Below are 13036 nucleotides of genomic sequence, written 5' to 3' on the forward strand. Positions count from 1 at the left end.
GTTTCTTCCCTAGTAGTTCTAGAAATGAAATCACTAATTCTGCTTTGTTATGTGTACGGGCTGGTTTAACATTTAATTTCCACTTAGAGTTTTAAGATTTTGAAATTAGCAGCTTAGTTGTCATAGAATATTTCAGCTTGAAGGGATCTTAGAAATCATCTCATTTTACTTACGAAGAAACTGAGGTTCAGAGAAATTGTTTCTGGTCGTACAGATAATTCCAGGAGTCATGCTAAGGTCTGTCCCTATCCAGGGCTCTTGCCACCTTACAATCTGGGTTGATATTTAACTAAAGAAATATACAGCCCTGATGCTTGGCCTGTTATGTACCTCTAAGTTGATACAAATGATGTAAATTAGCACATTAAAAAATAAAACGTTTCTCATGGGTAGTTTTAAAATACAGTAATGTACACTGTAGACTGATAGATTTGGAGGCAGTGCATCCAAATTCAGATCCTTGCTTTACCAGTCAGCTTTTGGCATCTTGTACTAGTTACTAGACTTCTTTGGACCTGTTTCTTCATTTCTAAAATAGAGAAGTTAAAGGAAAGGCTAGCTTTAATGTTTAAAAAACCACTATACTAGAACTAATAATTCTAATACATCTAACATTTCCTGTTTGTAACTACCAATTAAGATGCTAAAGACCTGAATGAATATAGTGATAGTAATTAACTTCTAGGCTGTGGTTATTTTCAAATAAAATTGCTAATATACTTGCCCCCTCTCCACCCTGCCTTCATTCAGTGAGTCATCATAAGGCTTCTTTACAACAGATCTAAAAATCCTGTGACACTAGTGACATTAGTTCTTAAAATACCAGTTCTACAAAATACTATCGGAGATAATTGTAGAGTACAACAAGTCGAACTGAATTTGAAGTAAGGTCTTAGGTTCAAATAGTTGGATATGCTACCTGTTGGAACAGGGACAAATCATACACAGTAGGCTTCAAAAGAGGGTTAGATTAGATCTCTAAGCTCCGTTTTAAGTGATTTTTTTCCCTACTCATACAATTCTTCCTTTCAAATTACTCCATGTATTCCAAAAAGTTGCTGATCTTTAGTTCAGAAGTAGTTATTTTGGGTGTATTTCTTCTGGTGTTTGATAATTCACAGAAATTTGAATTCTGTAATGCTCAACATGAATTTTCTTAATTCTATAAATACTTTTAACGTAAATATTCCTTTTTAAAAGTATGCTTCATTATAAGGAAAAACTATTAACTTGGTACTTAAGTGTATATACTTACACTAAAGTCCTAGTATGACACTTTCTGGAATGGAGGTGACAGTTCTCTCAAAGTATTCAAGCATTACGTAAACTCTAGTAGTTTTCTAACATACTGGAAAGCTTTCCAATATCGTACACCTAAGTTCTGAAGAAACTGGTCATAAGAATGTTGGCCACCATGTGTTTTTTGTCTTTGTTTTTATTTTTAGCCTCTAAATCCTGAAGGCTTTCTACTTAAGTGTGAATTACATATCACATTACATGTGATAATGGGTTGGGGAATTGCTATTACATTAAACAGCTAGGATCATGAGAGTTCAGTTGGATTTTCTTTACAAAATGGCTATTGCCTTATTCAAGGGCTTTTTTTTTCTTTTAAAAACTGACGTTGTAGGGAGAACCCTTGTTCCTGAGATGAGTCTGCTCTCCACAGGGATCTCATTTCAAGCTGAGACATCTCCAGTTCTAAATATTCTCCACCCCTCTAGTCACTGCTGGTTTTCTTCAATCCTGTGAGGTAGGCAGGTGAGGAGCAAGTGAGCAGAGCTGACTAAAGGAGACATATTAAGATGGTAGCAACAACAGATCATTAACCTTCAAGTCAGGGGTGGATCAAAAGACTAATTAATAGAATTATCACATTTCCCTTAGATTTTGAATTCACATTCTAGCTTTGATTCCTGTAGCTTTTATAGTACGCAAAAAAAGGCAAAAGACTTTGAAATTGATGTTGTGATCCATTGCTACACCTAGGTCAATATTGATAGAAGGTTGCTGAAGAAGTGGGGGACACATGAATGAATATTCCATTAGTAAATTAATAGATCCTGAATTTTTTAATTCCCTGTGGTACAAACATTGTGAGTTGAGGGAGAGAGGGAGTTAATGCTCAGTTTTCTATTTGGGGCTTTTAAGTTTGTTTGGGATGGAAATTATTAAAAATTGTCTTACTTTAGAAATTATTTAACATAAGATAAACTTGAAAGTTTTTTTTACAAGATTTTCTATTGAGTACTTTACTAATTTGGGTTTTGTCTGCCTTGGAAATATCCTAACCATTTAAGGGAATGTTAACTTTGAAGTTTGGCACTGTGCCAGAAAAATTCTGCAGCAGGTAATTTTAACCTTTCATAATTCTGCTGTGATGGGACAAGAAAATCTAAATATACATTTTTACTTTGAAACAAATGCAGTGCTAAATCCTTAATGCAAATCTTCCTACAGTATTGAGATTTGTGCAACCAGTACTCATTTTTCAGTGATGATGTAGGATTGTAACAGAAAAATCCAAATAATCTTTGGGGCTTACCTTTGTATAGTACCACCAGACTTAACTCCCTGTTTGTTTCATCTTCCTCATATGCTTTCTAACAGTTGCTAGGGAGCTAAATTGGCAGTAAAGGTCTGTATAGTTGGCCTGTTTCCACTGTCTTGTGAGGCTTAAGTGAATAAACACTGTAAATTCATCTGTACTACATAATGGTCTGTTACAGCTAATTTACCTTGTCACTTGAAGATATGAAAAGCCAAGAAAAGAAGACTTGGGTTCAAATCTGGCCTAAGACATACAGGGCATGTCACTTAATTTCTCTTTGTTTCAGTTTCCTCTGTAAAATGAGGTCAATAATAGTATTTATTGTGAAAGCACAGTAAGATATTTTTAAAGCTCTTAGCTATTTGTAATTTTATTTAAAAATGGTTTTCCCATATTACTGGAAAACAAATTGATTGTAGTATAGAATGTCAACAACCATTTAATTAAAGCCCTTATTATGGGATGTAGAATTTTAAAGCCTTCTTCCAGCCTTCTCAGTTTCTAGATGAAGAAACTGAAATCTAGAAAGTGAAATGACTAATAATAGTTAACATAACTCATCAGTAGCAGACTAGACTAGTACCCAGATTCGTAGACTCCTGGTATTCTTAATTTCTGCCTCCAAATTTTGCTGCCTTGCCTCCAAAAATTAAAATCATCAGAATAAAGATTTATTACACTTATTTAGGGAGGGGATTCTTTAAGGCTTTTAAAAACTACATTGTAGAGGACTTTCAATATTTTTTCTAAGGAGATCAGAACTTTTTTCTAACCTTAAATTTTGCTCTATTAAGAATTTAAGACTGAAGTTCTGTTTTCCATGTCAGTAATGCTTTAAATCTCATGCTTTGTATTTGTGTTTAAAAGGGAATTATGGCAGCTTTGCAAAGAGGTATCCAGAAATCACAAGTTCATAAAATTTTTATCACAATGTTATTGATTGAAATAAGTCAATAATACAATTAAAATCAGGTTGGTGATATTTTTTCTTAATGTGCTTTAAATTCATGGAACTATTTTGTATTTTCAGATTCCAACTTAGTTATACATCAGAATCATGGCTGGCTTGTTAACTCTTTCATAATGGAAGCCTATCAAAAGTATTGTTTTGTGGTATTTGAATATTCTAAGAATACGTTATTATAAATATAACTCATCCATGGACATTTTCTTTCCACCTGATCTACCATTCTGTCTACATCACTATTTACTTAACATCTTTAAAATTTTAAACCCGATATAAGGGTACCTACAAGACTTCATTGTTTTACTTACTATAAATCTAGTACCACATTACAGTACAGTCTTTTCCCATTTAGCAAAAACTGACTTAAATGTTTATAAGTAAACTTAAACTGTAGCATGGTACTTTCTCATTTGAGGAAAGTAGATAAGAGTTAAGTAATTTTCAACCTGGTGCTTTCCTTTTACTTTTGGTGAGTGGGATGAAGGGTGATTTATACATGATTTTTTTTGTTGTTGTTATCCATGAAAAAGTAGCATCAGTATTTCAGAGTGACATTGCTAAAATTGATGGATATAAAATGGAGAAAGGAATGATCAAATGAAACGAGTTTGTAAGATATTTAGATGCAGGTTAAGATGTTAAGCTTTTAGTGTTTGTTAGATTCTGATTTTTGATTAGTTGCTCGCACATTTAATTCCTAAGGTACTTTAATACTATATTCAAGAATAAAAAATCTTGAAAACATCATTGTCAAAATTGGAAGATAAAGTTGCTGCTGTTATTAATAAATATCCCCTCCTGCAATTACTAAACTGAGCCAAAATATGTCAACTAAAAATTGTAAATAAGTTGGGTGTGAGACACCTGTAGGTTCATTCTTAAGCATGTTTATAGACACAAGGGTCTGCCACTCCAATTTAAAGATAAGGAAATTTTTGTTATACACATAGATATTTTCAGTACATTTATAGGCAGTTATAAATTTAGTAAAAATTTGTTATCTTTCCCCAATTCTCTCCTTCCACCCCATTCCCCTTCCCCCCCTAGAAAATAATCTCCTTCACTAGTATGTTTTGACCTCTCCTATATACTTTAAGCACATTCAGGGCAGAGGCAGTCACTTGTTATGGCTAGTACTGCAATACTACTAGTTATAGTATGTAGTGCCATACTACATAGTACTAGGCAATTACTGCCTGTGGAATTCTCACCCACTGTTTAAAGCTCAACTCTTTATTAAAATGTTACTTTTTGTTAAAACTTACTGCCCCTCCATCTCCCCTCCAACCCCATCAATAGCACTTGAATTTTCACATTTTGTGGTCTCAGATTTCATTTTGTAATATAGCTGTTTGTCTTATCTGAATTTTTGGTCATAAGACAGATGAGCACAGTGTTCTGCATGAAGTAGACAGGAATATTTTCATTTGAATTTATTAAATGCTTACTCTGTTCAGAGCATTGTGAATTAACATACTGCCCTAAAACAAAGTACCCTAAAGATTACTGGAAATAATCTGAGCAAATGATTAGTCATAGGAAGAAGGGCCTTTTAAACTGAATAAACAGTGTTGGAAAGTAGACTACCTAGCACATTTTTGGTATGATTTCCAGTCTTTTGCTGTATGTTATACTAACTTTGGAAACACATATAGGCTACATCATGCTATGCAGGATGCTCTCTGATTCTTATATGTTGAGATCTTGAAATAAGTAATATGAAATGAATTTTCTCAGATTAGAAATATCACTGTGCTATGGTTAGACTGTCCTCACATTCTTATAGGCTGTAAAGTAGAAAGCAAGGCAACATGATGATCGTAAAAGATGCTCCATCTGGACAAACTGGGGTCAAGTCCAAACTTTAGTCCTTGACATGTGACCTTCAGCAAGTTACTCATAATGCTCCAGACAACTTTCTATTCAGACTAAAGTTGCAGAATAGGAGTTCCATGTTGACAGAAGGACTCTCACCAAGAGTTCCCTATAGTAGGGAACTACTTCAAGTATAATATAAATGCTTGGTTGGTTAGGTGTGGTATGTAAGTGGAGCATCCAAAGTGCCTTTTAAAAATCCATATTATTTCAGAGTATTTGATGCCCAGCTTAATTTGAAATAGGCCATTCCCTTCTGGATAAAATGGCAAACACCCAAGAATTCCTATCTTCTTATCCAACTTCCTTTCTGTGAAACTGATGCCAACTGAAAATTCACTGTTTACTGCCTGATTCCTCAGAATCAGCTTGCAATTTCACCCATTATTTGACCTCTGGGATTCAGTTTCCTCATCCATAAAATGAAGAGGTTGTGCTGGATGATAGCTAATGTTCTTTATAGCTGTGAATTAGATTTCATTAGCCCATCCTCCTAAGTCTAAGCGAACACCGATTTTACCCGGGTGCTGTTTGTTCTGAAGTTGAAAATCTATTTTCATTTCCCATTATTGTTTTCCTTCTGCCAACTTGCTCATTAAATGTATTCATGAACACTGAAAGTATGGATGTATCACCCAATTCATTTCCCATAAGTTTTTCTGTTCAAATCTTACTAGCAGCTGTTTTACCATGGCGAAGACCATATAGATTACATAAAACCTCTACAATTAATAGTATTTTGAATTGTATAATTTGTTCAGGAATATTTCTGGATATGTGTTTTTACAAGAAAGAAGTTGTTATAATAAAGCTAGATTTAATACCATTGTTCAAATCCACAGTTTTGGCCCCATTTTGCTATAATCTTTATTATAAAATTTAAAGTGCTAGTTTTGAGTACAATTATCCATCTTCACCCCTCTCTATAATTTAATTTGCACTTAAAGATACTATGTGGTATATTGTACACATAGCAGACAATGGAAAATTAATTTAACCTCACATCCTCAGATTTCTCATCAATAAATGGAGAAAGCATTATTTGCAATATCAAAGTAATTGAGTTGTGAGGAAAATGTCTTAGAAAAGTCTTCAAAGCACTACGTGTGAATTTTGACATACATTTGGTTAAATTATATTCCCTAATATGTAAGTAATAGTAAGTTAGCTTAGACCTGAATTTTCAATTCTGACACTAATTTTAAAACAGGCTTTCCTTATGCAATACATAATTCCCAAATGTGGTTTATTGCATACTTGAATTTTAAGTTATGTTGTAATTAAGATAACATATACTAAATTCCTTCTGTGATAAAGAATCAAATCATAACGTGTAAAAGTCCTTTTAAAAGTGAAGTTGTAATAGAGAATTTTTCAGAAAATATTTTCGCCTGTTCCTTTAACCTTTTCTGAATAAACTCATTAAAAATCAAAACTAGGAATCTGTATATGTAAAAAGTTTTTCAAAATGATCTCTTGATTTTTTAAAATCTGTATCTATGGAATTAAGTTATCCATTCCGATAATGTGAAGTTTTTAATTTTAGAATTCCCTGGGGATTCTGATGAAGGTTATGCTTTTCTATCTCATTAGCTATATAAGATGAATAACATGTCAGCCTCAGAATAAAATAGAAAACATCATTTCTGACAGCCCCAAAGAGAAAATGGTTATGTTTATGATTATTACAGCTATTTAATTACACTTATGTTATTGTTGATTTTAAAGTTCTGTACAAATATCCGTAACTAAATAGAAACAATACATAATTGTTTCATACTACCATATAATGATATAACAATTTTCCACAACCTGTCAGAGGAGAGATTTGACAGTTCCTGGGGAAAAAATGTATTGGTCCAATATCTACATTTTAAGTTTGATTGGTATCTTCATACAGTAGCAATTTGAAATCATTAGAGGTCATCTGTTTAATAAACTGTCTTTATCTTCATATTTATGCTCAGAATTTAATTTTTTTCTTACAATTCTGTGTTCGTACTAATGACAAATGTAGAATTTGAAACGTTTCCCTTCCTAACATTTGCAGAATTCTTTGCTAAATACATGTTTAGTGTTACTTGAGCTTCATTATATTTTTTATAATTTTTTTCTCCATTATCATAGAGAACATATATTTATAATGATTTTCAATTCTTTGGCATGTTAGTGCTTACCATGGTTTTTTTTCTTTTGTAGCCGTGAAAGAAGAGAAAAGGATGGAAGATAAAACAGCCACACCCCTTCCTGTAACAAAGAAAGTCCTTCCTTCAACTTCAGCTTCTGTTATTGGCAAACAGATCTCTTCTTTGCCTAGAAATATAGTCCCAAAGAAGTCCCCTTCTGTTATTAATACTTCAGTTACTAAGCAAGCCATTAAAAATTCACCTGGAGGCTTCAAAGGTGTCATCCCTAAAAAGTCATGGTTGTCTGGCAATCTCTCAGGCAGTGTTTCAAATACCAAACAGTCAGGACTGGCTTCTGCAGCATCCACTTCTAAAAAATTAAATGTTTCGTCCACGGTAGCTGGGGGGCCTAGAAAACCAGTACAACCTTCTGCTAGTTCTGCTTCTTCATCTACTTCAGGAAAATCAGGAGCTAGTCCTTCTCAGTCACAACCGAATTCTCAAATTCGACAAAATATAAGACGATCCTTAAAGGAGATTTTGTGGAAAAGGTGGGATATTTTGCTTTTTTTGGGTACATAACTTCAACTTGTACTGAATTATACTATTACCTAATAAGGTGAAAATACTGGAGAGATATTTTTTCAGCTCCAAACTAATGACTTTTGTGTATCATGCATACTTTAATTTGCTGATAGCTTCTTACCAAGAAGCTAAATAAACTTAATATTCCATATGTTAACATTTAAATGAAGATAAAAATTTTTTTGATGCTTCATCCTTGGCAATTTTAAGTGTAAACCAATCTAATTATGCTAAACTCAGTGTTTTACGTAGTCTATCTTTTGATTATTCCATCACAGAGTCAATGATAGTGATGACTTAATCATGACAGAAAATGAAGTAGGAAAAATTGCTCTGCATATTGAAAAGGAGATGTTCAACTTATTTCAAGTTACAGATAATCGGTACAAGAGTAAATATCGCAGCATCATGTTTAATCTCAAGGATCCAAAAAATCAGGTTTGTGTGCTCCATGACTATTGGGATATGTTCAGTCATTTTTCAGTCATCATGCCCGACTCTTCACAACCCTCTCTGGGGTTTTCTTGGCAGAGATATTGGACTGGCTGCCATTTTCTTTTCCAGCTCATTTGAGGAAACTGAAGCAAACAGGCTTAAGTGACTTGTCTAGGATCACATAGCTGTTAAGTATCTGAGGCCTGATTAAAACTCAGGAAGATGAGTCTTCCTGACTACAAGCCAGACACTATCCATCAGTGCCACCGAGCTGCCCCACATATTGGGATAACACTAAAGAAAAAATAAATGTTAATTTTTTGTAGTATTTTAGCTTAAAAAGTAGTAGGAAAACTCCCATAGCCCTCAAAAAAACACAGTGCTTAACATTGCTAACAAAAAATTGAAAAAGTAGTTCACGATACTATAGTACCTCTACACTGATAACTAGGGTGCAAGGTAGCCTCTGATTGGGGCAAAGGAGACATCACTTTCTTTGAAACAAGGAAATATTTCAGAGGTGTAGTGGTAATTAAATTGGGCCTAGATGAAGAATTTTAACAAGCATAGATGTAGAAATAATTCCAGACACAGAGAACTATACAGTCTTGTGTCAAGAAATGCATAGAGGCAAAAGGGCAAAGTAAGGTGGGGGAAATAATAGGAGTCCACTTTGGAGCATGGAATACCTGAAATAAGATTGTGTGAAATTAGTTTAGAAAGGCTCCTTGCAGCTAGATTTTGGAGAGCTTTAAATGCCAGGTTAATTAGTTGGTATTTTAAACCATAGGAAATAGGCAACTATTGGAAGCTTTTTAGTGAGAGTAATATGCCTTGATTGATTAAGGCATGTTGAGTAATTTGACAGCTGTGTAAAAGATGAATTGGCAAGATGAGAGATAGGAAACAGTCAAAAGAGGCTATTACAATAACCTAGACAAGTGGGTGGTGGTGGTGAGAATCTTAACTAGGTCATGAAAGAGAGTAGATGGAATAGACACAGAAGGATGTAGGAGTAACAAGATTTGGCAGCTGACTAGCGGAAAGAGGAGAGGGATGAGACTCAAAGTCTGACTTTTTTAACCTGATTGAGATGTTGGTGACAAAGTGTGAGATAGAGAAATTTGTAGGAAGGTCAGAGTTGGGTTTTGGTGGGGCTGAGGGGCAGTCTGAGTCCAGCATGACTTACAGGTCCAAGTGGAGATCTTTAACAGAGAGTTGCAAAATAGGGTTAAGAGATTAGGGGCATATAATGTATATTTCTGAGTGATTTCTAGAGATGTGGAAATAAATGAAATACAAAACATTATGTAGAGAAGAGCGCCAAAGACAGCTATTGCAGGAACAACTGCACTTGGAAGCAAGAGGAATTATATAAATCAGTGAAAGGCCAAGAAGAAACAGCCAACTAAATAGGAAAGCGAGTATTTATAAAATATCAGTGGTAGCTCTTGTGTTACACAAAAGCAATATATCAATGTTGCTCCTGTTCAGAACTTTACAGCCTAGTTGGATTTGTTTTATCCGTAAAATGATTGACAAAATATGTTCATTTTAGCAACTTTTCATTCCCATTGCTAAGGTAGTTCATGCAGTGGATATCATGACAGCATCTTCATTTTTTCTGACATTAGTTTTCCTCTGTCCAAATCATCCTTTACAGTTGTCAAATTCATCTTTCTAAAGGACCACCATAATTAGATCATTGTGCTGTTTAGAATATTTAGTCTGGCTTTCAAGGCCTTCTTTGCCTTGGCCCTCACTACTGAACCCTACATCCTAGCCAACCTGGATCCAGGCATATACATTACACCTTTTTACGTTGATATTATTCTCTTCTGTGTCCACCATTGATAAGTCAATCTCCTACTTAAAACCCATAATAATGTATACTATTTTTAACATGCTATCTTCTTTAATTATCCCTGCCTGAATCTCCTGTTATTTTGTCCATCTTAGAATGTTTTGCTTTGAGCATCATTTGTTTACTTCTACAATTTTCATGAAGGCAGAAATCATATTCTATCTTAATATCAGTTTGTACATTTTTAGTATCATTTAGTACATTTAGTATCATTACTTTGAACATACTACCTCAAATATTTGATTAATATAAGACATTTCTTTATAGGGACTTTTCCATCGGGTTCTTCGTGAAGAAATCTCTCTAGCAAAACTTGTAAGAATGAAACCTGAAGAACTTGTATCTAAAGAATTGTCAACATGGAAAGAGAAGCCAACAAAATCTGTAAGTATGAGTTTACAATTTTAAAACTATTAGATATTTTAACTATTTTATGTGAGAGTATAATATACTTAAAATATTACTTTGTCATTTAACCAATTAAAGTCTTTTGGTACCATAATGGAAAGTTTACTGAACTTAAAGTCAAAATACCCAGGTTTGAATATTGCCTCTACTACTTAATTAATTGCTTGTGTAAATTTTGGCAAGTTATTTAGCTTAAGATTCAGTTTGTTCATTTAAAAGGAGAATGGGAAAGTCATAATACTTACACTCCCTACCTTTTGGGTTGTTACAAGGATTAAATTAATATAATTGAAGGTTCTATATGAACAATGTTTGTTTTTATGTATTTTTTTCTTTTAGATGATAGAATCCAGAAATAAATTACAGACTGAAAGCAAGAAGTCTGCCATGAAACAGGAAGCCATACCAGATATGGAAGATTCTCCACCAGTGTCAGACTCAGATGTAAGTTTACCATGTCTGTCTTATATTTAAAGAAGTCATAATGTGGGCAGTTGAAAACCCCTTCATACATTAAGAAGATGACATTCACGAGTTGCTTTAACTGAAAGCATTCATCACCTGGTATAAGTTAAGTGTAAGTTATTATTAAGTATTAAGGCAGGATTCCTTCCAGATAGTGGTATTATAATAATAACAACAACAACAATAAAAATAAGCATTTATATAGCACTTTTAAGGTTTCTAAAGCACTTTACAAAATACCTCATTTGATCCTTTCAAGAACTCCTGAAGATAGGTGTTATCAATCTGTTTTATAGATGAAGAATCCAAAGCAGACAGAAGTAAAATAAATTATCTGGGAAGTATGGCCGTCTTCCTGACTAAGATCCAGAATGCTGTCCGCTGTACCAGCTAGGCATTAGGCACTGCACTGCCTCCTATTGGATGAAGTACTAGATTTTCATATTTAAACATGTAAGAATGGGTCTCTTTGTATTGTTATATTTTTAGGAACAAGAATTAGCACGAGCTGTGCCTGAAAAAAGTAGTGCTCCTCTTCTTGATGTTTTTAGTAGTATGTTGAAAGATACAACAAGTCAGCATCGGGCTCATCTTTTTGATTTGAACTGCAAAATTTGTACAGGTAAATAAAATTTGGTGTTTGGCTTAAACATGTATGTAAAATTTTGATGGTTTGAACTACTTTTTCACTTCTTTAAAAAATAGTGTTTATTATAGATAAAAATTATTTCATTTGGTTAGCATTTTTGGTAGGTATGAAAAATTAACATCTTTTCTTTAATTTTTAAGGTCAAGTCCCATCATCTGAAGATGAACCAGCTCCAAAGAAACCAAAATTGTCAGCTTCCGTTAAGAAGGTGGAATCAAAATCAAAATTTGACAGCTCTGTTTCTGGGTCTGTTTCTTGTCCTGCTGATGAATCAATATCTGAAACCATAGCTGAAAGTACTTCTGAACCAGAAGTTGACAATATTACTCAAATGAATTTAGAAAGAAATTATTTTCCTGTGCCACTGGGGCATGGTACTACGGAGCCATCTTTAATGGAAGAAAATTCATTATACCCAGTCTCCTGCTCTGCTGGGGTTGTCACTACTGTAACAGTATCTGGTAGGGATCCCCGAACAGCACTAAACAGTTCACCTGCTATCAGTACCTCAGCCACACGTCCTAGCTCTGGTCCTCTGACTGAGAAAATTGTGACTGGAGAAACAAAACAAGAAGGGCTAAAACCTGTTTTGACACCCACAGCAGTACCAAAATCTATATTGGCGAAGCCATCATCTTTGCCAGACCAGAGATACTTACCAGTTCCTCCATCACCAAATATCAAGTATGTACTTCAGATATAATCTTAAGTTATTAGTATTCTCAAATATTTGGTTTACACATACTTTATTTCTGGGTTTTAAGATTGGCTTAGTAGATTGAATGAAAAAAGTGGAAATTTGATATCATAAAATTTTGATGCTTATGCAGTTTTTTTTTTTAACGCAAGTATGGAATGTAAAGATGTGGTTAGAGAACAGTTTATGTGGAAAAAAGACAAATGTTTCACACTGAGTCTGTAAAGTAACAACTTAATTTCTGTTAAAAAATCTCTTGTAGTCAGATTTCATTCATAGAAGTATAATGTCTAGGGCCTTGCACCTTGTATTGAATGGATAGTGTGTGTTTTGAGGTCTGTAGTTTTTAAAGGGATATTGACAAAACAGAATGTCCAAGAAGCTGGATGACCTTCTGAGGCAATCAGGGTGGCC

At 33.9% G+C, this 13036-nt stretch overlaps 1 protein-coding gene across 10 annotated transcripts in view; it reads left to right on the forward strand.

The window, feature by feature from the left end:
* Nucleotides 1-13036, forward strand: part of DIDO1 (death inducer-obliterator 1) — a 60533-nt gene that overhangs the window by 30843 nt on the left and 16654 nt on the right. For all 10 annotated transcript variants that reach the window (XM_072633321.1, XM_072633325.1, XM_072633320.1 and 7 more), the window contains 6 exons: nt 7593-8070; nt 8383-8542; nt 10671-10787; nt 11151-11255; nt 11766-11898; nt 12066-12609. In XM_072633321.1, the coding sequence (XP_072489422.1) occupies nt 7593-8070; nt 8383-8542; nt 10671-10787; nt 11151-11255; nt 11766-11898; nt 12066-12609 (1537 nt within the window). The remainder of the gene's footprint in view (nt 1-7592; nt 8071-8382; nt 8543-10670; nt 10788-11150; nt 11256-11765; nt 11899-12065; nt 12610-13036) is intronic.

This window comes from Notamacropus eugenii, chromosome 1 (genome assembly GCF_028372415.1).
Source record: "Notamacropus eugenii isolate mMacEug1 chromosome 1, mMacEug1.pri_v2, whole genome shotgun sequence".
Taxonomy (NCBI): Eukaryota; Metazoa; Chordata; class Mammalia; order Diprotodontia; family Macropodidae; genus Notamacropus; species Notamacropus eugenii.